The sequence below is a fragment of the Betta splendens genome, chromosome 24 (genome assembly GCF_900634795.4).
Source record: "Betta splendens chromosome 24, fBetSpl5.4, whole genome shotgun sequence".
NCBI classification, from domain to species: Eukaryota; Metazoa; Chordata; class Actinopteri; order Anabantiformes; family Osphronemidae; genus Betta; species Betta splendens.
This window is the reverse complement of record NC_040901.2, coordinates 8,602,695-8,626,216: the sequence shown is the minus strand read 5'-3', so window position 1 is coordinate 8,626,216 and position 23,522 is coordinate 8,602,695. Positions and strand designations below refer to the sequence as shown.

General features: G+C 47.2%; 5 protein-coding genes across 8 annotated transcripts; 1 reads left to right on the top strand and 4 right to left on the bottom strand.

Annotated features, from left to right (window-relative positions):
• Positions 1-229: 229 nt before the first annotated feature.
• On the bottom strand, positions 230-4,969 carry LOC114849937 (phospholipase ABHD3-like). 2 transcript variants are annotated; one of them, XM_029141756.3, is made up of 10 exons: positions 4,867-4,969; positions 4,570-4,736; positions 3,533-3,693; positions 3,247-3,429; positions 3,081-3,126; positions 2,673-2,785; positions 2,391-2,564; positions 2,230-2,278; positions 1,986-2,151; positions 230-1,900 (listed from the first exon to the last, which is right to left on the bottom strand). In XM_029141756.3, exons 2-10 carry the CDS (start codon positions 4,687-4,689, stop codon positions 1,695-1,697), a joined length of 1,218 nt encoding a protein of 405 aa, XP_028997589.1. In that variant the 5' UTR covers positions 4,690-4,736; positions 4,867-4,969; the 3' UTR covers positions 230-1,694. The 2 variants fall into 2 exon arrangements, with proteins under 2 accessions (XP_028997589.1, XP_028997590.1); XM_029141757.3 differs by lacking the exon at positions 4,570-4,736 and having other exon boundaries at positions 4,806-4,957.
• A 439-nt stretch (positions 4,970-5,408) lies between these two features.
• LOC114849798 (cathepsin B-like) lies at positions 5,409-7,782 on the bottom strand. Its single transcript, XM_029141526.3, has 10 exons — positions 7,638-7,782; positions 7,167-7,290; positions 7,013-7,098; positions 6,802-6,916; positions 6,589-6,704; positions 6,420-6,505; positions 6,130-6,273; positions 5,935-6,051; positions 5,711-5,839; positions 5,409-5,634 (listed from the first exon to the last, which is right to left on the bottom strand). The coding sequence occupies exons 2-10, from the start codon at positions 7,287-7,289 to the stop codon at positions 5,558-5,560; spliced, it is 993 nt and encodes a 330-aa protein (XP_028997359.1). The 5' UTR covers position 7,290; positions 7,638-7,782; the 3' UTR covers positions 5,409-5,557.
• A 136-nt stretch (positions 7,783-7,918) lies between these two features.
• Positions 7,919-12,396, bottom strand: fdft1 (farnesyl-diphosphate farnesyltransferase 1). 2 transcript variants are annotated; one of them, XM_029141525.3, is made up of 8 exons: positions 12,198-12,396; positions 10,633-10,730; positions 10,272-10,455; positions 10,059-10,187; positions 9,777-9,968; positions 9,321-9,497; positions 9,087-9,239; positions 7,919-9,015 (listed from the first exon to the last, which is right to left on the bottom strand). In XM_029141525.3, exons 1-8 carry the CDS (start codon positions 12,294-12,296, stop codon positions 8,791-8,793), a joined length of 1,257 nt encoding a protein of 418 aa, XP_028997358.1. In that variant the 5' UTR covers positions 12,297-12,396; the 3' UTR covers positions 7,919-8,790. The 2 variants fall into 2 exon arrangements, with proteins under 2 accessions (XP_028997358.1, XP_028997357.1); XM_029141524.3 differs by lacking the exon at positions 12,198-12,396 and having other exon boundaries at positions 10,633-11,766.
• A 3,609-nt stretch (positions 12,397-16,005) lies between these two features.
• LOC114850049 (uncharacterized) lies at positions 16,006-18,004 on the top strand. Of its 2 annotated transcripts, none has more exons than XM_055506574.1 (3): positions 16,006-16,167; positions 16,299-16,439; positions 16,830-18,004. In XM_055506574.1, the coding sequence occupies exons 1-3, from the start codon at positions 16,154-16,156 to the stop codon at positions 17,998-18,000; spliced, it is 1,326 nt and encodes a 441-aa protein (XP_055362549.1). In that variant the 5' UTR covers positions 16,006-16,153; the 3' UTR covers positions 18,001-18,004. The 2 variants fall into 2 exon arrangements, with proteins under 2 accessions (XP_055362549.1, XP_028997826.1); XM_029141993.3 differs by having other exon boundaries at positions 16,827-18,004.
• Positions 18,005-18,019: 15 nt separating this feature from the next.
• gata4 (GATA binding protein 4) lies at positions 18,020-23,434 on the bottom strand. Its single transcript, XM_029141994.2, has 6 exons — positions 22,758-23,434; positions 19,997-20,163; positions 19,772-19,897; positions 19,577-19,658; positions 19,346-19,494; positions 18,020-19,257 (listed from the first exon to the last, which is right to left on the bottom strand). Exons 1-6 carry the CDS (start codon positions 23,212-23,214, stop codon positions 19,132-19,134), a joined length of 1,107 nt encoding a protein of 368 aa, XP_028997827.1. The 5' UTR covers positions 23,215-23,434; the 3' UTR covers positions 18,020-19,131.
• Between the last annotated feature and the right edge of the window lie 88 nt (positions 23,435-23,522).

The following is a 23,522-nucleotide window of genomic DNA, read 5'->3' as shown; positions in this document are numbered from 1 at the left end:
GGGTGTGGGTCTTTATTGGCCCAGGTTACTTATTGACACTCTGTCTAGTTAATCAGTGGCCTTAATGACACCCCTGCTTATTTGAGATCTAGATTTAGCTTTCAGCCAGGAGGAAGCTCAGTGAAAGACAGAGCATGTGTTTGGACGTTTTTCCAACATGCTGGTACGTGTTGGAAAAAACTGAGCCCAAGCAACGCTTCACTAGTTACAGTACGAGACGTACAAGCCGTCCTGTGACATCACGGTTCATTTTAATGTCATTCTTTCATTTCAGTGCAATTCAGTATTTAAGAAAAAACAATGCCCTACAACACTGTGATTGTGGTTACAGCTCATACAGAAGTGAAACTAAAAGAAACAAACTTTCAACAAAAACACAGCAAATAAAGGCCAGCGAATGTCATAAACACCTGTGAAGAGCCGAGAATCAGCTCATCAGTCAATAAATTAGCACCGATAGCTACTAAACATCTTCCATTATCATGTTCACGAGTCACAGATGTCAAACAGCTATAATATATGATTCAAAATTACATTCAATAAAAATGACTTGGTAATGAATTAATGAGGTGGTGACTTTGAACTATCATCAACTACTGGAAATACAAGTTATTAAGAAGTTCTTCATATTCAAAAATAACGTACAGACATAGCGACTGGTCCCATCAGTATGACTGTGCATAACGAGACCTACAATCAGTCATTACATTTCAGATAAATACCTTCAATACCTACAAAATACACTTAAATAATCCTTACGTAAACAGATCAAGTGGCCAAAGAACTGACATCATTCCTTCATGTTCTCCAAGTAACAATGTGCACACATAGAAACGGTATATTACATCAGTCATAAATCACTTACTCCTGATTCAAGGCTTTTGACTAATGATCATCCAATATCCTGCCAAGAATCTCACTCTTCTTTGGGAAACAATATCTTTCCTAGCCTTCTAAATCGTATCTATAAGATAGATTCCAATTGTTTTTTCAGTATGAGTATTTTTAAGTGATGGAGTGCCACAGGGCTCTGTGTTTGGACCAATACTTTATATGTGTTAACTTGGTCCTTATTATAAGGAAACATGTTTCTCTGTGTGACGTGGTGGGGTTTATTTAGCTGTTAGCTGTTATATTGTGTATATTGTAAGTCTGCAGTTTCTTAAGATGGTTGTGTTGCAAGTTGGCACAATATGAACAAACTAACTAAATTACTGTAAGTCCACGATCATGTGTACAGCTAAAGTCTGCATGCAGAGCTAAAATGTGTGTGTGTGGGGGGGTCTTCCTTCAAGGCACCTTACACTTACACAAGTCCTGTAAGGCCGAAATACAGAGACTGACAGATTTTCAAACGGAAAGTCACTGTTTTCATGTATTGTTTTCTAATAGTGCCACTACTATTTTAAACACCAACAGGATCATGTTTTTTTTCAACATAACACTTTGACTTCTAATTAAAATGGAAGGAGGTAGATTAGCAGACTTGCAGTGAGGTCATAGGATTGTACAATACAGCTGGTCATTATCTAGCTCTATGCAAACATGTAGGGGATGCATCTCAACATTTTTATGGCAGAATAGCAGCATGCAAACCAAAGCCATACATTTTTTGATCATTGTTGTTCTACTGCCAGGGTTTTTCTTAGTCAGGTTCAGAGCAAAGCAATGAGAACTGGGATCGTCAAAGATGATCAGCTCATCGGCTCCTCATTGATGCCACAGGCTTGGTTCAAGTCCTCGGGGTGGTCAAAGACGGCTTGGATGAACTGACCAAACAGACGGTCCATGTAGGTCTCACCGCGGGGAAACAAACCATCCAGGAAGGCGATGTGTCCGCCGTGAGCCGTCAACAACAGGGCAACATTAGGCAGGCTCTGGATGATGGTCAGTGGAAAGGCTGAGGGAATGAATGCATTATTAAAAAGACTAAAAAAAAAAAAAACATACGCTCAAACATCCTTCCTCTTCTGTTCTCTACTCACCTCTCTGAGGGGAGAAGGGGTCATCAGCAGCATTGAGACACAAGATGGGTACTGCTGTGCTAGGGAGCTTTTTGCCTGGGCTGGCATCGCGGTAGTACTCTGTACAGGATTTATAACCAAACTGCACAATGGTGAAGCGTTCATCAAACTCACGGATAGTCTGTGACTAGAAGAGAGGTAAACTGATGAGAGGCAAACACCTGAAGGGAGGGTCAAAAAGCTGAATGTCAATAACAAGCTGTACCTTCAAGACATAGTCAACGTCCACGACTTTCTCCAAAATCTTCCTGTGCCTGTGACGAAAAAAAAAGTTAACAATGAAAAGTTACATATTATATGTAATATAATATGTAACATATATATGCAAACTAAGTTTAGGAGATAGAATATGACATGATATCTGACTTTCTGACAGTACGACAGAGGCCCATTGCGAGGACTTTGTTGAAGAGCAGCCAGTTGAGAGGCTCTTCCATTGAGACAGACGACGCCTGTGCATCAAAGGGGACAGAGATGGTGAGACCCGCCACCATCCCTGACTCTCTGCGCTTACGGGCCAGGTAGTTCAACAACAACATGCTTCAGAAGGGAAGAGAATTGGAAAGGAACGTCACTATAGATGAAGAGAGGACAGTTTCCAAACACAGGATAAATCTGACCGTCAATGCAAGCAGAACACCAACTCACCCTCCCATAGAAACACCAGCACCAAGCACTCGGGCTTTTGGGTAAAGTCCTCTGACATGTTGCACCACACACTCCAGGTCTGAGGTATTGGCTGCGCAGTAGGTGACAGGCGTCTGAAGCAAGCAGGGGAACAGAGGTGCGTTGCATGCAGAGTTTGAGTGTGAACTGCTACACAGCTGCTGATATTCTACATTAAAGAGCCCAGTGGAACGAACTCCCCACCAACGGCTTAGGTGACCCTCAATGCTTTCAAACATACCCGGCTTTGTTCCTACCGAAGATGAGAATCTTTAAAAGCAAAATACATGCAGGGATGTGCATTACCAAAGGCTGGTTGGTTTATTCAAAGTAGATTTGGTTGAGGACAGGTTTACTATGCTCATGATGAATGCGCTAAGAAATACTTACCAACAGTTCTTCCCCTGCAGCTCCCCTGTTGTTAAAGACCACACATCTACAGTAGAAAAGGAAAACAAGACACTTTATTCCACCTAGTTATGTCCATTCCTGCATCGTTTATGTCAGAGTACCCTGTTAGTCTTTAAAGATTGATCTTATTTGGAGGGATACTGACCTGTAGCCACGGCGGGAGGCCTGGCTGACAGCGTGGAGCACATATGGCTGCTGGCTGTTGCCTGTTATGCCTGGGAGGATCAGCACCGTGGGGCGAGTAGAGGACTCTGGGTATGCAGCGCTGGCCTCGTTGTCCACCCAGTCCAGAGAAATCTGACCGCCATCACCGGTACGAATGAGCTCACTGATGAATAGAGGGAAATTACAGAATCAAAAGAAGGAACAGGACAATAACAATTTAAATCTAAACCACGAATAATTACACAGAAGTTGTCCTTTCCACATACTTGCGATATGTGACCGGGGGCCTGGATTTGAAAAAAGCAAAGACAAGGGTTTGAAGGCGACCTCCCCAGCACCAGGGAGTGGGGCTGAAGCGCTCGGCCACCACAGGACAGTGTTTGTGGAGGAATATGCTGAAAGCCTCACTGCAGATCAGGGTTGGTGTCTGAGGGGAAAAGACAGAAAACGAAAAGAAACTAAGACACCTCTGAAATTAGTACAAACTAAAGTTATAACATTAATGTATTTCTAAGAAAAGGTTGTTTTCCACTATGGTTAACTAAGATTATGTTACCATAAGTATTGTATAGTATTGTTTATTCAAAAGGGAATTTATTAATTTCACTAATACTAATATCTCTAATAGTTAATGTTCTGTTAGCATAGCTGACCTCTGGGCCGATAAATAAAACTCTCTAAAGGCAACATGTTGGTTTCAAGGAGGCAAAAGTAAAACCGACATAAAAAAACAGCTATAATAAATATGTGATAATGATCTCATATGAGTAAGGTATTTAGTATCCATAAATAAATATGACCTTGCAATATGACGTGATGATGTCATGCTTAATAATAAATGAAGTCCATAAAAAGTGTGAAACTTCTGAAACTATGGTTACATCTTATTAACAGAATTAACAGCAACATTGTTTATAAAAACTCAAATAACCTAAAAGGTTATAGGTATAAATTATTGCTTTAAAGTTTTATAAGCAGTGATGTCTTTATTACGATAATTTTATATTATTTTGCAAATATAACAATATATGACAATAAAATATGGCGAAAAAACGAGGACAAGTTTGCTAAAATACTACATAATAATAAAAATAAAAGTACAAAACTAATATACATACACACACATACACACACACACACACTTATATATATAACAAAACCGATTAGTAATATGAAGAAATAAATAAATGACAAACAAATGAGTAAAAGAAATAGCTAATAATAAACCTAAAGTGACAATAGGAAAATAAGACTAGAGTTCATTCGGCGGACATTTCCGCCACCACTGACCGCAGTGACTGACCTGACACTTGCGGCCCCACAGATAGTAAACTGCGGCCGTGAGGGAGCAGATGAGCACCGTGTAAGGCCTGGAAACAAACTCCCAGTATGTTCTCCACAGCTCCAGATGTGATACAAACATGGTCCCCTGGCTAATTCAGTGTGCAGAGACACCTGCTACAGTACTGACTGTGGTCGGCAAAGCACAACAGACAACGGACAGAATAAAACGACGTAAGTTAGTGTCCCTTAACCTGCCTTCATTCCCAGCAGCTGTTCTACGGATACAGATGTTTCACAGCGGCCGCTCCTCCTTTACCATCAACGGCCGGTGCCTCCTGCAGATTCTATTCAGCGGCGTTGTCTCCAGGACTCGCCGCTTCCTGGTTGACAGGTCACGGCCAAAGATCGTGTATTTCGAAAGAAGCTCACGTGTCTGTTCTTTACAGGCAAACACGGACACATGCGCATTTAGTTACTCATCATTGGCATGTAAACTATGGGTTTTTGTGCGTGTGTGTAGGGGGCTGTTTTTAAAAAAAAAACGCGAATCCTGTATCATTTGTTTCAACAGATTCGTAATGCGTTTAAAGGAACTCCTGTCACCACAGTGGTTCCTGAAAAAGACATTAGAGTGAGATCTCTTTCTAAAACACGAGTAGGTGGATTTTTGCTTGTGCTTTTCAGGAAGTACTGCCTCGAGCTGTGGCTGTTCTCCTTGACCCAGCCACACAAACTGGTTAATACACGACAGACGTGAATTCAAATCTGGACCAAAAATATACACACAGTATCATGGTATCAACATTTGTTATGTAATGAGTTACTACTAAAGATCCTCGTGGAAAAAACGCACAAACATGCAAATCAGAATGGTCTTTATTTACAGTTATAACAATACAGCAGTTAAACGTCTCTGAGTGTTGCCCAGTGCCTAATTTGTTGATTAGCTACATGAAATCTACTCATATTTAAATGACTTGAATTGCATATTTGCAGTAAAAATCTTGCTAGTTCAGTGGGATTCCTGCAACCACCTCCGACTCAATACCACACTCATCGTTTCCACGCTTGATCTTGAAGAAACCTGGAAGGACAAACGTATGCACCAAATGATTTTAAATATCACACAGCATCACGTGTCCAGGAGCGTCGCGTCCTACCTCTGTCTCCCCAGTCGTTGTTCCAGGAGTTGGCAGCCAGCCAGTACGGCGTCCCGCTCTCCACTCCCCAGCCCAGGATCTTGATGGCATGACCGCCCAGCATCTCCCCGGTCACGTGCTGGTACACACCTGGAGAAGTGAATATCCAGGAGTTTTTGAGTTGCATACTGGTGTGTGTAGAGGAGGGGTTTGTTTGCATGCAGCAGAGGGACCTCGGGTCTCACCAGTCTTGTAAGCCAGAAAGTCCGCATAGACGGTGTAGGCTGCCTCCACCGGCCCGTTCTTGTACAGCTCGGCCATGATCTGCTCCTGCTTGGACGGGACGCTGTACGACTGCCTGCCTGCAGAGGACGACACAGACAGCGTTAGCATCAAACATACAAGAAGAAAAAACTTATACACTTAATTAGTGTGAATACCAAAGTGTTTGTCCTTCTTATAGACTGGAGAGTAGCCATCAATGCACTGCTGCACACACTTGGGAGTCTCCTGTTCGCCCTGACATGGAGGAAGGCTTCCATTCACGTGATGGTCACAAGATGCAATAGTGTAAGGCCTGCAGCCTGTAACACACACACACACACACACACACACACACACACACAAACACACACACACACACACACACACACACACAGAGTCGCCATCGGTTCCAACACGGATTTACAGAACAGCTGCATTAGCACATTTCAATTGACAGTAAACATACCGACTTTGGAGTTGTACAGGCCTCCTGTCACCAGCCCCATCTTCACCCAGAATTCCCAAGCAGCAGTGGGATAACCACCAAAACATCTGCAGCCACAGGAGGAGAAATAAATACAGGACGTTATTTGATGTGACCTGGATTACGTCCACGTGGCTACACTGGTTCTGACCCCATGCCACATTCTTCACAGCAGGACAGCAGATCCTCAGCTGAGATCTCCACGGAGATCTTGGCGCTGCTGTGGATGCATATCCTGTCCGACATCGCCTCAACTGCCCCGAAGGCCTATGGGAAGTCAACACAGGAGGAGAACATTGTCCTCAGTCATGTTCACCATCTTTTCATTATGGAGTTGCCCATGCTTTAGTTTGGACTGTCTTACCCAGCAGGATCCACACGAGCCCTGATCTCTGATCTGACTGATAGTGGGACAGTTGGGCCACTGCTGGCGAGCATCGAAACTGTCGGGAAGCCGCAAGTCCTCAACATTGTGAACCCTGCAGAAGACAGAAGTCATGTGATTCTCACCTGTCTGGTCATGTGAGACACATATTATAAATCCATGTGACTGGAGCTGTAAAGGTATCGCTTACACCTCAGGCAGCTTGGGCCCATTCAGTATTGTCCCACACAGACCCTTCACATAGCTGACATCAGCATTTTGAAAGTTGTGTCCAGCCTGGAGTGAAAGTAAAGTTAGGAATAGAACAGCACATAATACTGATGGGATGACTGTGGAAGTCTCACCGTCCAGCTGGTGTTAAGCTTGTTAATGAAGTTGACCATATCTGAGGAGAGGGGATGGGGGCGGGATTGAGCTGCGGTGACAGACACCGTCACCATGGCGACGAGGAGGACCAGTCGATACATCCTGCAAAACAGATATGTCGATTGATTCGCCTTGACGGCATCTGTCCAGTATTCAGTATTAATTAGTGAGACTCCCAAAGACACAACACGACTGAGGTCAGGTTTCATTTTAGAAAGGCACCCACTCAGCGTTTTTATAGCAACACAAGTGGAGGCCGGGTTTTACATATGACATCACCAGCTTTCATTTTTAAGATGCCACAACTTTAAACGAATAGATTAGTGTTTTTAGGCAGCAACCAACTTGTATTCCAAACTGTGTTGCTTTTAGTTCAGTATAATAACTTGCACTAAGTCACACTTAAATGAAAGTGATAACAGAACAGAAACAGTCAGTTCATCTTCTACCTGTGCTGCTGCGCTCACAGTCGTCCTCAGGCAAATTTCTTCCTCCGACCAAACATCTGATTCTCGCTAGTCGTCTTTTTATAAGTCTCGACCTGGAATCACGTGTCTGTGTAATGACTCCTACCTCATGTGACGAGCAAGCAACTTTCCAAAGGTTGACAGGCGCTGTTAAAAATGTGACATAATGATGATTAAGGATTCACTCACTTCACCAAAATGAACATTATGCATATGTTTTTAGTATTTTAAGAGCTGACGCATAAACAAGAATAAAAGCAACGTTGAGTTTTGTCCTTTTTAATCTTTAATTTTTCAAATATGTACAAATCAATATTTTATTTCATAGAACATTTGCAGCTCTCCTTTGGTTCTGTACAAGCTCCTGCTGTGTCGGCGTTCTACTCACCCCGACTGTATTAAGGACACTTCTGCTAGCAGTCATAATATGAATTACATCTGTTGAACATCCCTTTTCCTTTAAATCACTATAGAATTGTTTTCCTGCAATTACATTTCAAAGTACACATAGGACAAAAAAAGAGCTCTACTGACAGAGGATACGATCGACACCTATGCTAACATACAGCGCAAATGCTGTAAAGTGCACAGTTGTAACAGTTCTTTAAAAGAGTTTCCTATGGAAACATAAGTGGAACATGGAGCTAGCTTTGATTTGACAGAACAGGTCGATTAAGTCCGATTTGAGACAGAATCAAACTAAAGCTTAGTGACATTTGTCGTTTAACATCCAGAGTGTAAATCAGGCAGGTTGATTTGTGAGTTTTCCACCTTTTCAGTCCACTTAAATATAACTGTTTGCCTTGTTATTTGAATCAATCCACAAAATGGATCAAAAGGTTTGAGAAAGAAAACGATGATGACGATGATGACACACCCTGATTCGTTTCAGTGTGTCACTGATGCTGGTGAATACACCCACACAAGACTGTGAGTAAGCCGGTGAGTAATCCAGATGCAGGATGGACTAACATGAATCCCCCTAATGACACCGGCCAATACCAGAAGCCCTCAGTCGCCTAAATACGCCCACACTCCTCTTACGGACACTTCAGACTCCTCCGGTGAGAGTTAAACCAGATCTCTAGTGACGGCAGAGGGGCTTCTTTTTGTTGGATGACTCCAGGTCTCCAGCTCACTGTCCGTGTGCGTCGCCAGTGCCCTGCACCTGTGCCGCCGTGGTGCTGAGGTACTGCCAGCTGAGAGCGGCGAGCAGCATGGCCGCGGACAGGTACATGGGCGACAGGTGGGTCCTGGAGGGGAGGCTGGACTGGGACAGGGCCGACTTCTCCTGGATCACAGCCAGGATGGACAGCGTCTTGTCCCGCGACGGGTCGCTGAGCGACACCTTGTGTAGAATCTGCACACAGGGGACACGTGATCGGTTTGGTGAAGCGGTGGCGAATTAGAAAAAGGCGGCGGCGCACCCACCTCCTGGCTGTACTGGGCGATGATGGTCTGCACCGCTCTCATGTTGGTGGCGTCCATCATGAGGGTGACGGCCTGGCCCTTCCTGATCTTCACCACTCCCTGGAACACCATGGGGTTGTTGAAGCACGACGACAGGGTCGCTATCGCCATCACCTGGACAAACAGGAAACCGCATGCCGTCAACCACAACGCGAAACAGCTCCGCTGCGGGACTGAGCGGGGACTCGGACCGACCTGCGGAATGGCACAGAAGTTGAAGACGCTCTGGTTGCGCAGGCGCGACAGGTAGGCGATGACATCCGGGACGTGACGCAGGGCATCGGTGACCAGCAGGTTGAGGCAGGACAGGGCCGACTCCAGGTTCTCGGGCCGAGCGAAGTCCTCGACGCGAGCCGCGAACTGACTCCAGGCCTGCACAGGAGCACACAGTCAGAAAACACACACACACACACACACACACACACACACACACACACACACACACACACACACACACACACACACGCAGCACCACAGGACTTTAAACTTGTGGGCCCAGCCAAGGGACCCCACAAATGACCATAGAGCCCCACTTTTTGGGCCCCACGCTAATGTAACCGCAAGGACACACACACACACACACACACACACACACACACACACACACACACACACACACACACACACACACACACACACACACACTCCTACCTCCTGAGGCCAGAAGACGCGTCCCTCCTGCGTGTCCTCCAGATAGTCTCGGATGATGTTGGTCTTCTGCAGGAACAGCCCCATGGAGTTCGCCAGCTCCGTGTCCTGCCCCACCTCCGGCTCCTCCAGCTGGGACGCGGAGAAGAGCCTGGACAGGCCGATGCCGACCAGCCCTGCGACGTAGTGGCAATACTGCACAGAGGACGAGGCCGGCGCCGTGGGTCAGTGACTGAGGCACGTCTGTTACTGTCCTCTCACCGGTGGCTCAAGGCCAGCATATACCTGGTCCCAGTCTTTCATGGATCCCACTCTTTTCTCCAGGAATTCCGCCATTCCCACTCCCATACGGTGGCAGATATCCGAGATGACGTCCCTGTACTCATGAGCGAGGTTTCTAAATTCCAGTGATATCTAAAGTGAAGGAACATGAAATGATGAGGCAGCGTTTTTTTTTATCTTGGTACTTTGGTCCTGCAGACCATGAAGACCACTGACCGTGGGGAAATCCTCCAGCACCCGGCGGTCCTTCTCCTGGCTCTCGGTGAAGCGCCACTCATCCCGGTACAGGTAGGTGTGGAAGTCGTTCAGCATGGGCACCTTCTTGTCCAGAGGAATGCTCATGTCGTCCTCCACGGTGTCCAACGCCCGCAGAACCAGGTAGAAGATGCAAACTGCGTGTCTGAACGGAGACAAAGCGGACGAGAGAATAGCGGAGCATCCGATCTGAGGAAGTTCGCTGGCAGCAACAGATTATTAACTGTATTAAGAGGAAGTCTGCGCCAACGCCCCTGGTTACACACACACACACACACACACACACACGTCAAGCTCCGCGTTCCACCCAGCCTTCACCCACCTCAACTCCCCGTCCAGCGCCTGGATCACGGCCGCGAAGCTCCGGCTGGTTTGGTTCAGGTACACGTAGCAGGTCCGCAGGGTCTCGCGCATGGACTCCTGGCAGGACACAGACGGGGAGGCCGTGTGTTGGTAGAAGCTGGCGGCCCTGAGGACGCTGGCGGGCCGGGCGGCCTCGTGCGGGCCGCGCTCGCCCAGCCTCCAGCTCGGCGCGAGCGAGCGCGGCGCGGAGCCGCAGCCGCGCGGCGCCACCGAGAGGGAGCGCTTGAACGCGGACAGCGAGACCGGACACTTGCAGCAGACTCCGGCCATGCGGAAAGGCGACGGGGCGGAACCGAGCCTGCGGGCTACGAGACCACGACGCGGCCCATGACAGCACCACCGCTGCGGGCGACGTGCGCGACCGAGCGCCGTGTAGCGGACGCGCGTCTTTCCCAGCAGATCTGGAAACAGCCGCGCGGTCGCAGCGCAAGGCCGACGGCGCGTGTGCGCAGTTTGCAGATCTGCTGTTATGATTTCAACACTCCTCCTCCCTCCCTCCCCCAACCAAAACAACAGCAGCTGCGACGCTCCTAACGCGTGCCTGAACGCGTCACCGAGTGCAATGCAGCGCGACCTCAGGACAACCGTTGTTAGGGGAGTTTTATTTCATTGCTTAAAGAATTATTATATATCAGAGAAGAAAAACTAAAACAACCATATTATTCAACAGTTTGTGTCGAGAAGTGTGACCCAAATTTCCTAAAACGTCGTTTGCTGACACCTGCTGGGAGACATCGGGAAAGACAGCGCTGATGCAGCTGCGTCCAAAAAACTGAAGAATATAGATTTGTTGACGACTGAAAACTATCTTATGTGTAATTGTTGATTTCAATTCATGTTTGGATTATTAAGAACGGCTCATGAACAGCTACAAATGAGGCCATAGTTATTTTCTTGTTCTCCTTTATTCATTTTGCGCTTATATTTTATTTATATGTACATTATTTTGACTATGACTGATTTCACCTCCTTGCTGTGTCCTGTTGAGTTAATTTAACCTTAATGTGGGTAACGCTTCCTGTCAAACTAAAGAAGCAAGGGAGACTAGTTAAACACTGCGTCTCCCTGAGGGTCACATTGGTGTTAAAACTGTGGGATTAGCCGTCAAACACACACACACACACACACACACACACACACACGCACACACACACACACACGCACACACGCAGCACCAGCATCCTTCCGCTGCTGCAGCCTCCAAGCTCATTACGTAAGGTAAATCCCATGTCAATGGTCATCCCTGCCCCTCCGCGTCTGAGCCAGCGCAGGGTGAGAGCACAGATCTAATTTGAGTCCAATTAGCTGACGGTGTTTCCATCAGATCACTGAGGAGTAAACCCGAGGCTGTGCACACTAATCATCAGACCTGCGTTGGTCCCATTGAATAGCAGGACGCTGTGTGCTACTTGATATAAGATGATCTAACAATCACATCCATGCATCCCACCCGCAGGTGGATGTTGCGTTTAATTCACATAACTGCGCTCGTTTACTGTAAATATGTTCGAGAGGTGTACTCACGTAATCCAACTTTGGCATGACAGCTCTGCATCCCCCCATTTTAAACTTAAACAGGTTAAATATTTCCTCCGGGTGACCCAGCGACTTCAGGATGTCCATTTTGCCTCGGGTGTTCCGGTGTTACTCCCACAAGCTGCTGCGTGGACCTGGAAAGATGCCCCGCATCCGAGCGAACCGCCGCTAAGATGCAGAAACAGACGCAGCGCCATGTACACAGCACTGGCTCCGGTCGCGAGGCTCGTCAGATCGAGCGACGCCTGTCATTGGCTGGCGCGTCATGGGCTTAGTGACGACCGTCCAATGAGCGGCTTAAGCGTCTGGTGTGACGTCCCGCCCCAGCGCGCTGTCAGGAAAACGCGGCTTCTGATTGGCTCTTTGTTTACGCGAACGACAAACCACACCGGCTTTTAGAGAATAATCCCCTCGCATGGGTCAACTGTGTTCTAGTTAGGCCTAAATATTCCCACTCAAGTTCTACTGAATGTGCTACACGTGCATTTAGGGGTTGAAATGAATGTAAATAAAGATCATTGCTGTTTTTAATTCATTCTTCTAAGACAAAGATGTTAAAGGGCCACTGTCCCTGCCCTAGATACTGCTGATCACCTGATTCAGGTGAGTCAATCTGAAACTGCAGCAAGAAAGTGAAGGAATGACTTCTTAAAGGTGTGAATGCGAACAATGTGTTTCGATCTGTAAACAGAGATTTTAAAGCAAATATGAAGTATTCAGGCTTACTTTTGTTTACTTTGTAAGTCCACGTTTTCAAAATTGTATCATAGTCTATTGTTCAGGGAAAGAAAAGAACTTGCACAAGAAGGAGAATGAATTTTGTCCCACACCTTTTTGACTGGAAGGAGCAAGATTTCATTTACTACTGATATAAGCAATTGGCAAATATTTAAAAACAGACTTTTAACCTAAACTATTTGGTTACCAAATATACACAGACAGACATAGAAAATGGGTAGACGCTATTCTTTACACCTAAGCTGCCTAAGAATTAACTAACCCCTTCACATCACCCACAGGGCTCATCCACCTCCACCTCACACACAATTACAGCAGATCGGGTGAGAAACAAGCTTCATCTAACAAAGGCTGCAGGACCTCATTGAATCAGCCCGAGGGCGCTGTAAGTCTGTGCTGCCCAGCTATGTGGTGTCCTCCAACACATCTTCACCCTGAGCCTGCAGCTGGAGAGAGTTCCTCTCGGGTGGAAGAAGTCATGTCAACGATTACAGACCAGTGGCTCTGATCTTTGACATCATGAAGGGTTTTGAGAGGCTGATCCTGGACTCCCTGCGTCCTCAAACCCACAGTCGACCCCCTCCAGTTCACATATCAACCCCATCTAGGAGTGGATGACGCCATCATACATCTGCTCCATCGGACCTACAACCACCTGCAGCCTGGTGCCTCAGTGAGGATCATGTTCCTTGATTTCTCCAGTGAATTTAACACTATCCAGCCTGCGCTGCTGGGAGAGAAAGTGAATGACGTGCAGCTGGATGCCCCCCCAATCTCATAGATCATGGACTTCCTAACCAACTGCCCCCAGTACGTCCGCCTGCAGAACTGTGTGTCTGACACCGTGTTCTGCACCACAGGAGCTCCACAGGGGACAGTCCTGTCTCCTTCCTCTTCACCCTGTACACCTCAGACTTCAGGTACAACTCAGAGTCCTGTCATCTCCAGATGTTCTCTGATGACTCTGCTATGGTAGGACGTATCCAGGGTGGTGACGTCACAGAGTATCAGGAAGTGGTGGACAGCTTTGTGGACTGGTGTCAACAGAACCACATTCAACTGAACATCAGTAAAACTAAGGAGCTAAGGGTCTGTGAGTGCTGTCACCCCTCTCACTATTAAAAATGAAGAGGTGCAGGTCGTGACCGAGTACAAATACCTGGGAGTGTACTTGGACAATAAACTGGACTGGAAAAAGAACTCCTCAGCTGTGAACAAAGGCTGCACTTCCTGAGGAGGCTCAGGTTCTTTAACGTCTGCAGCTCCATGCTGAGGATGTTCCAGAAGTCTGTGGTGGTCAGCGTTCTTCGCTATGGTCTGTGGGGCAGCAGCAGGAATGTAGCAGACAGTAACCGACTGGACACACTGATCAGGAGGGCTGGTTCTGTTCTGGGGGTGGAGCTGGACCCCCTACATGCTGTAGCTGAGAGGAGAATGCTGGTCCTCTCTCTCTGAGTAACCCCCCCCCACCCCCTACACAGTGTGCTGGCTGGACAGAGGAGCACCTTCAGCCAGAGGCTGATCAGTATTAGGTTCTCCACAGAACGACACCGGAGATCCTTCCTACCAGTGCCATCTGGTAGGAAGGATCAGAGCCTGTACAACTCCTCCTCTGTCTGTAAGGGTTGATCTTCATCCATGCAATAACATGTATAATAAAAGTAATTAGATGTGTGTGTAGATGTGTTAGCATTCTATTTTTAATCTCCCGTCCTTCTTGTGCGTTCCTCCATCTATGACAGTGTGCAAAATCATTTCCCTCTGGGATTAATAAAGTTTTTTGAATCTTGAATCTTGAATCTGAAATGACGATGCTTTATATCTTTACTTATAATCATCTTCATGTGGAATGAATCCTGACGTAAGTCGGAGTAAGCCTGACTGCTTTGTTGTTCTTATCAACAGCTTCCTTGTTTGCAGTTAACATCGATGCACACTTTAAACACATCTTTGAAACACAATTAAGGGAAATATTGAAATATATTAATATATGCGCCAAACAAATGTTTACATCTTTAATTCAGTGCTAAACACTTTCATTTCTCTCTGTCCTGTTGCATCAATGTCTCTTATTTATGCAGATGTGAAAATGATCTACATTTTCTGCTGTCATGTCAACATCTGGTTTCTCACACGCTGTAATGATGATTTAAGCTCAGCTGAATTACAGAGTCGTAACCCAGTGAGCAGGAGCCTGTCCAACATGTTACACTGACACACCGGTCTCCTCATATAACGTATATGTGCTCACACGCCTCAGTGTTAGTGTGACACAGTCTGTACATGTTCAGATCCATCAGCTAAATACAGAAACCACAATACACAGAGGCTTTATTAAAAGTCTTAATGAAGCACCACACCTCTGCAGTGGCGGGATGCTGGAGTCATGTGAGAACAGTTCTAACAAGGAAAGTGAAATTAGAGCACAAAGCCCTGACATTTTCCAACCCACAGATTAAAAAAAACAGAATAACGACATGCTGCATTTAATTGCTTCTATTACCCGGTCATAAATTTCTTCCTGTCACTTTTACCGTAATACACATATACATAAATGCATGTCATTCAGGTTCACGAGAGAGGGAGTTTATGAACCTACGTGTAAATGTACAGGTGTAGCTGGAAGGCACACACCTGTGAACTGGCGCCAGCTCCCAGCTCCAGTAAACATGTCAATTTGTAGCTGGGAGGAAACCTCAACCTCAAATGAATCCGTGATCTCTTCATGAATTTCTCTCTTCCTCGGCCTTCGAACCTGACGCTTTTTCTTTCGTTTACGCCTAAAAATCCTGCCTCGGCTGAGGGGCCGACTCTATCTTTTCCACATACTTCTGTGAACCCGTCAAACAGGAAAGCAGCGGCGAGGGCGACGCGGGTTGGACGCACACACGCACACACACACACACACACACACACACACACACACACACACTCGCTGCACAGCGCGGCTGCAAGCGGCAGCTCATCAATCAAGAAGAGTGCACGTTAGGTAATATCTATACAGCCTTGAGCACTAGGAGGTGGGGGGGGGGAGCGCTGGCGGTTGCGCACTCGCAAAGTTGTCAGAATAAACACTGCAGCGAAGCAAAACTGCCTTCTCCTGTTTAGATTGCCTGGACTTTCCAGCTTATGTGATCTGACGCCTGTTGTTATAGCTGAGCTCTGAACAGTGACTGGATGTTTGCTCAACGGACTGAGGAAACTGGATGCAGCTTTCCATGTGAGTAAATCCACCTTCCACGCGCAGAAATGCGTCTATGGCGCCGAGAACGCGCCGGTCCCATCGCCTGAGGCGCGAGGGGTCCCGTAAAACTAACCGGACACCATAATCAGTTTGTTGTTTTGGCTCAGGTGGAGCCGTAAGCGACCTCTGTTGCGTGAATATGAACGCGAGGCTTCGCCGTGCGCGAAGAAACCAGTGACGGGGCTCAGCGCTCCGCTGGGCGGATGGGAGGCCGACGGGTCAGAGGGCGCTGCACACGTCAGACCCAGGTGAGGAAAGGCCCAGGAACAGGATTTAGAGGGTGTGGGTGTGGAACTGTTGTCCTGCGGTGTTTATTTACTGTACACAGCATGTTGAAAGCTTGGGTTTGGTGCTTTGAGGCCTAAAGACGCTTTCAGCACTTTACGACTGAGAAATGTTGATTCAGTCATACAGTATACATACTATTATCTGATTGAATATATTTTAACAGGCTAATTAATTTGCATTTTGCATGACATACATTTACATTTTTAGCTTTTTAATGGTTTCTTTACTCTAAGTGTATTTTCCACACACCTTCTGTTCGGGTTTTATTTTTGGTTCTATTTAAAACCAGAGACATCCCAAAGTTTTGTCCTCTATTCGTCCTCTAAAGGGGGTGTGTTGTGTTGCAGCAGGAGCTGGGGTCACTCCTGCCCCGATGCCTGTTGGAACCAACAGGCCGCACACGTGGAAAACACCCGGCACCACTTACAGCAACTATCATCATGGGCTGATACTCAATACTCCGTGAACAAAGTTCTGGAGCTCTTCAAGTCGGGACAAGCTCCCAGCCACATTTTTCTCCCCGATTCAGTAAACGAGAAATTTCGGGCGTTTCACCGCGACATCCAACAGGAATGTGGCGCGGAGGACAAGCAGCACTCGTGGGCCGTCATCGAGAAGCGGGAGGAGGTCATCATGTACGGGCCCTACTTCCCCAACTACAGCAGCGGAGAGCACAGCGAGGACACGGTCATCGGACAGACGCAGGAGCTGCTGGAATCGGGGGCGGCGTCGGACTGGAAGGTGTACGTGTTCACCGTGAACAGCCCCTGTTTGGCCCGGAGCACCGCCCCGTGCATGCTGAACCTGGTGTACAAGGCTCTGGAGTGGCGGCACCTGTACGGCGTGAAGACCCACGTTGGTTATGTGAGATGCTGGGGCTTCAAAGGGAACAAAGAGACCGCGTTCCGTGACGTGACCTACCAGCAGGTGGAGCGGATGACTCAGACGGAGGACTACGAGGGCTACGTGAACGCAGAATGGACAGCGGACGTGAATCCCCTGTGTGAAGGTTTATACGCTGCAGCTAAACGCCTCCTGGGTTCTGGACACCTAGACTTCCCTTTGAGCGGCCCACAGGGCCAGGACTGGAGGAGCCACTTCAAAAGCGTGCACGGCATCTTTGACGACGACCCGGAGGAGGAGAGGAAGGTGCTGACGCAGGAGGCGAACGCGCTGATCGAAGCGGCCGGGGCTCGGCTTCCGGAGAGACCCGCGCGTCTGGGGGAATACCTAGAGATCGGGAAGGAGTTCGCCCTCAGCGGTGCTTTCGGCCCAAACGTACCGGAGCCCCTCCGGGATCAGATGAGAGTCGCCTTCCAGCGGTGCTGGCGGGAGATGGTGCAGGACAAGTATGCGGAGTTCATCAGGGAGAGGCTGACTGAGGACTTCAACCGCTGCACGGTTGAGCTTTTTATCAAGGAGATTGTGGAGTTCACAAAAGAATACCTCGAGATAGGAAAGATCCAGTTCTCAGAGAATGATCTAAAAGTTGTTACAAACAACCTGAGTGATGCTGAATAAATGACACCGAACCTTTAGCACCTTCGCATTAGGGCCACATGCCCTCTCTTTATTTGTTTCCCCAGTAGAGCTACAGGTGCAGAGTAGGAGAGGAGCAGCCTTAGGGCAACACTCTCACTGTATCTTTACTTACAATACATCACAAACAGTGTGTTACACAATTATGCTGGAGTGAAGTTTGCACATACAGTTTTGTATAATTACGCGTGGCAGCGTTGCAGATTTACGCGACATTCCTTGTGTTTGTCTCAAGCAAATTGAAGCAGTATCAAGATAATACTGTACAGTTTCAATGCAGTTTCTGCCTTTATAGTATCTATGATAACTGGTGTGCCTATAATAATAAATATTTTATGGAAACGTTTTAAAAATCTAATGAGCTCAGATGCACTTCCACGCTTCCACCAGCAGAGGGAGCTCTGTGCCAAGAATTCCACCCGCATCACAGTCATTGTGCAGCCTTTTGGCTGCACTTAGGTAGTTTAACGTTTTTATTAATAGAGGTCAATAAACACCCAATACTGACACGAACATTTCAATACATTAACGTGAAGAGGCAATAACACACGGTGAGACCAAACACGACAGGCCACTGAGACGGTCTCTCTGGTGCCGAGGAGTGATGGATGTCGGATGTAGAGCAAGTCTCTCTTAGTTACAGTAAATTCAAGAGAAAGAAACTTTAATTTGTTAAATGAAATCCCTAACATTACCTTTGTGTTATGCTCAATTTTCATATCACACCTCCTGCACCTTCAGTTATTGTCTTTATCTTTTGAATGTCCCTCGCTGCTTTCTCGAAAAGGTCTTGATGATGAATCAGACAAATGTGGTGAAATAACAATACCTCATGGAAATAAAGTCTGTTCACTGGTGAAGCACTGGTAAGACACAGTTAGTGACGGTGTTGAAGGTCCACCTGATGCATTTGTGTTGCCGTTGCTGGTCATCCGACAGAGACTCCTGGTCATGGTTCTGTTTCTGTGAGCCGCTCCCTCGGTTCTAGGCCGACTTTGTGCTGAAGGTGTGGGAAACGAGGGATCGTTTCACCCAGAGCGACCGTCCGCTCTCTGGAGGCCTCCGTCCATCGGCCGGGTCCGATGGCTCCGCTGTGGGTGGTTTTAGGCTGGTCTAAGCCAGGATCAGGCTGTTCCAGGGCTCCGCTTTGGCGCTGGGGGAGCCGCTGTGGCCCCCGGGGGACATCTTGAGAGGAAGGGCCCCTCCTTGAGCTGCCATGTAGGCGGGCAGGGCTGAAATCTAACACGTTAGAGGGCGTTAGAGGACGTTGGCGACGTGACGCGGCGCTTGCGCGGTGCAGGTGGGGTGTCACCTGGCGGGCGCTTACCTGCGTGTGCGCGCTGTGATGTGTGTACAAGCTGTGAGTCTCGGGCTCGGTCTTTATGGGCCGAGGCTCCTCCGCGGCGGCGCCGGGGGCGCGGGGAGTGCTGGTGGGCGTGGCGGGCGTCCCCTCGCTGCCTCCTGGGGTCCCTGTGGCTGTGGGGCATCAGTATATGCGCATGTTGAGCATGCGCTCCAACACATTTACACAAACGTAGCCTAGGAGTCGGGAGCTCACCAGTTTGGGACTTGTTGAGGGTCTTGGGCTTTCGCTTGCGGGTCTGGATGCCCTCTTTCTTCATAGCGAGGGGTCGTGGCACCTGTCAAGACACCAGAATGCAAAAGAGATTTGTTGAGCGTCCTTTTTTATATTCAAAGCATAATAATTCATGAAAGAATGATGGACCAGATGTTTACAGCTGTCCTCTCTTACCCCGTGGAGCTTCATGTAGAGGCCACAGGCGTTGCAGACCGGCTCCCCCTCCGCGTTCCGCCGCCAGAGGGTGGTGGTGGTGGTGTGACAGTTGGTGCAGGACAGGCCCACCCTCCTGGAGGCCGACTGCAGCACATGGAACGCACTCGTGTTCATCTTTTGCATCATCATCATCATCATCGCCATTGTTATAATCACGGAGCATGTTGCTATGCTGTCACCCACCAGCCGCCGTTGGGGCTTGATGAGGGGCCTGTTGATGCCGTTCATCTTGTGGTACAGCCCACAGGCGTTGCACAGGTAGTGGCCGGTCCCATCCCGCCTCCACAGGGGGGTGGACATGGCGCCGCAGTTCACACACTCCCGGCCCTCGGCAAAGTCATCGAACAGATCTGATGAGAGGTGACAGGACCAAAATCACTTTATTATTATGAGTATTTAGACTCATATCTTATTATTAAAGACTTGGATAAAACGAGAATTTAATTTCCATCTGGACTAATGGCATAAATATTCTTTCCATCCTCTTTAATAAACACTATCCCGGACGGGGAGGCTATCGAATGCAGTGACGTCTCTGCACCAGCAGGGGGCGCAGGCTCCCGCAGCCTGGAATCCTCCTTATCACGCAGCTCCCTTTGACGAGATAAAGAGACAGCTAGAAATAGAGACAGAGTGGCTAGAGCTCCATCATATTCAAACGCAGTTTGAATTCAAGTCCCAGAGAGCAGCACATCTGATGAATGCAGTCCTCGCCACATAACAGAGCGTCTTCCAGGACCCGCTGGGTTCATTAGATGTAATTAGAGGAGAGGAGGAATCGTTGTTTTTGTTTTTTAAAGAGACCATGTAGTGTTAGTTGTGCATTTTGTTAATTACACCCAGAAGGTAAACATTCGTTTTCTTCTGAATGTAACTGAAGAGGCCCCGCGGGGCTCCACCAAGGCTACGAGCGAAACACGGCGAGCGGAGCGGGCCAACCTTGAGCCAGGCAGGGATTCTAGCCAACACAACGCAGCCACACGAGACAATACACGAGCGCGGCGCTGCGGCGTCCCTGTCTATCTGAACGGAGGTTTGTTTTTTTTCCGCTGCTTAAATGACAGTGTGTGTCTTTTATCAAGGAGCGGTTCAAAACCAGCCACATGAGGCCAAAGGTGAAAGGAGATCAGCGTCACAATAAAACAACACGGTCAATACCGCAGTTTGGTTCTAAATAAAAGACTTCATCAACATGAAACATATAGAAGCAGTGGTTGGGTTTCTCCCTCCTCCTCATTGACAACAAATGAAACTTTCACTGCACGGCCAACGCCAATCGCGCTTGATTTAATCTGCCGTGATTGTTAAACAATCAGACGCCTTTTTCTTTTTCAGTGTTCAGTCACTTTACAAAGAGGTTAGACTGGATCGATGACCTTATCTCTCGTCTGATTAGAGCGACCATCGAGGCTTTTTTGAAAAAATCCCAAACTGTGTCCGGTTTGAAGTGGTCACGTCTTAATTAAGCAGCAGGTCACATGTTAATTAATCCGAAGTTAACTGTTAACTGGTTGCTACAGTATACGTGCAGTAATAACCGCACTGTAAATGATTAGGCTGTAAATAATAAAAGGAGCAGGCAGCTATACAGGGCATATATGATGGAGTAACAGAGGTCAAACAAACACACCTCTGATTAGTAACGCAGACAAACTGACAACCCTATAAGCAAAATCAATCTGTTGTGAAATTTCCATATGGTCCAGAGTACAGGGCAACTCGCAGCTGCTGGAAAATGTAACATCAGCTTCGACAGGCGTCTGAAGATTTTGTGGATAATAAGGCACACAAATCTATAAATATCGTTTTCAAAGAGGTGTCCTTAATGACATTCCAGCCTCTCTGTTTCAGCTTCAGAGACCTGCAGCACAACGATAAAGATCAGACGCAATCACAGAAAATCTGATCTGATAAAAACTAGATTTTGTCATAAATTATAATCCTCAATCTTTTAATCTAATTAAATTCAACAAAATATAATTTTCACCAAAATGTTTCTTTGATCATATTAAAAGATGTAGAACTTATTTAACCTTAAATCACCACAGGACTTGTTAAATGTGTTAAATAAATTGTATGATATATGTGATACATTAAGTAAATGTTTTATGTTTTTATTTTGTACAATACTAAGTCTACAGTCATAAAGGTTTGTGTTAATAGAAGCAAACACTAAACAAATAAAAGCACTTAGATAATCTAAATAGTGTGAGTTATGTCACGAAATTACAATATGCCATCAACTTTAATTTTGTCAAGCAAATGTAGATTTGCACAAATGTGGTTTTTGATTGATACTGGAGGAACATCGCTTTAAACTTTTTCGTAGTCGTGTGTCTGTGTTTAATTTATGACCCACTCTTCGCCGCATTATTTCATTTGTTTAACCTGTGAACTTGTGATATTATTGTTGACTGAATTACATGAATCACAAAAACAGTCAGTTTGGTTTTCGTTCACCAGGAAACCTGTTATTCTTAAAGAATATACATTTATCTCTATTTCAGCCCACGTACGATTTATATCGATTTTTTATTCTAATATATTCAGACTTTATTGTCTTAGGTTTGCTGTTATCATTATGCTGTTATTATTATTTTTACTTATTTGATATATTTTTCAGCAAATTTAAGCCCAATTTCGTTCAGTGAAATCTGTCAGTCACCACTGTGTCAATTAAGACGTAATTTCTGCTGAAGTAGACAAAACACTATGACATTCAAGTCGCTGTCAAAAATAACAATTTAGTATCTGATCTAATGCAGGAGGTCGTTTTCAAAATGAACAGTCATCTTGTTGTTCACCAAAAAAAATATAATAAACTGCCTTGAAATTATTACCACACTATTAATCGCCAAAAACCGAAAAGTGCGTCTTTCTATGCTGATTTAAGACTTGATTTGAAAGGGGGCGCAGTGACGTGTGTCGTGCTCCCGTGCTTCACCTATGTTTGGGTGCCGCGTCGTGCCAGGAGCGGCGCCCGTTTGGAGACCGTGGAGGACCGGGCCGTCAAAGGGGGACGCCGGCCACGTCGCGCCCACGTTCGGACTCACGTAGGCCGTGTAGGGGCTGTGGTAGGACCCGCCGAGGCTCCGGGCTCCGTAGTGTTCCCTCCCGTTGGCGGAGATGTTGAGCGGGCTGCTGTACACCGGGGACACCGGGGAGTGGTTGTACGAGGACACCGACTCTGCGCCCGGCTGTGCCCACGCCGAGTGGCTGGACGCGCCGCCGCCCTGCTGCGACGCACCGGGCGTCTGGAGGTACGGCAGCGCCGGGATCATGGGGGTGACGACCCGGGTGGTGGGCACGTAAACCGGAGAGGCGCCCGCGGAGGCGTTGTGAAGAAATCCGGCCTCGTACGAGGAAGGTCCGTGGTTGCTTGTCATCATACCCTGGTACATATCCTCTCCTCGAAGCTGCACATCCGTGTTGATGGAAAGGCGGACGGTGGTGCGGACGCAGTCCCAGCAAACACCCGCAAAGACGCCTCGACCTTATTAGATCAGATGTGTTGGCGAGTCAAAGTGAGGCCCGGCTCTCAGAAAATTAGGAATCAACAGAGAGGAGAGAGAGGAGGAGCAGTGAGAGACTCCTGATCAAGATCCAGCTGTTAACATCCCTCTCTCTCTCCCTCTCGCTCGCTCTCTCTCTTGTTCTCTCTCACTTTCTCTCTCACTTGATTTACGTGAGTTAATTGCGATAAAATGTC

Bases quoted from the DNA above. Each gene is read 5' to 3' on its own strand.
- LOC114850049 (XM_029141993.3), top strand. The intron at 16,440-16,826 runs GTGAGGAAAGGC...GTTGTGTTGCAG, and splicing joins GCTGCACACGTCAGACCCAG to CAGGAGCTGGGGTCACTCCT.
- gata4 (XM_029141994.2), bottom strand. From the start codon at position 23,214: ATGTACCAGGGTATGATGACAAGCAACCACGGACCTTCCTCGTACGAG. The intron at 19,659-19,771 runs GTAAGAGAGGAC...GTGTCTTGACAG, and splicing joins TCTACATGAAGCTCCACGGG to GTGCCACGACCCCTCGCTAT. The intron at 19,495-19,576 runs GTGAGCTCCCGA...GATGCCCCACAG, and splicing joins CCTCAACAAGTCCCAAACTG to CCACAGGGACCCCAGGAGGC.
- LOC114849937 (XM_029141756.3), bottom strand. From the start codon at position 4,689: ATGTTTGTATCACATCTGGAGCTGTGGAGAACATACTGGGAGTTTGTT. The intron at 3,430-3,532 runs GTATGTGGAAAG...TCTATTCATCAG, and splicing joins CCCCCGGTCACATATCGCAA to TGAGCTCATTCGTACCGGTG. The intron at 3,127-3,246 runs GTCAGTATCCCT...TTTCTACTGTAG, and splicing joins GCCTCCCGCCGTGGCTACAG to ATGTGTGGTCTTTAACAACA.
- LOC114849798 (XM_029141526.3), bottom strand. From the start codon at position 7,289: ATGTATCGACTGGTCCTCCTCGTCGCCATGGTGACGGTGTCTGTCACC. The intron at 6,052-6,129 runs GTATTCACACTA...CGTCCTCTGCAG, and splicing joins TAAGAAGGACAAACACTTTG to GCAGGCAGTCGTACAGCGTC. The intron at 5,635-5,710 runs GTAGGACGCGAC...TTGTCCTTCCAG, and splicing joins CAACGACTGGGGAGACAGAG to GTTTCTTCAAGATCAAGCGT.
- fdft1 (XM_029141524.3), bottom strand. From the start codon at position 10,943: ATGGCCGGAGTCTGCTGCAAGTGTCCGGTCTCGCTGTCCGCGTTCAAG. The intron at 10,456-10,632 runs GTGGGTGAAGGC...GTCTCCGTTCAG, and splicing joins GCGCTGGACGGGGAGTTGAG to ACACGCAGTTTGCATCTTCT. The intron at 9,016-9,086 runs GTGGGTGCGCCG...CCCTGTGTGCAG, and splicing joins TCGCCCAGTACAGCCAGGAG to ATTCTACACAAGGTGTCGCT.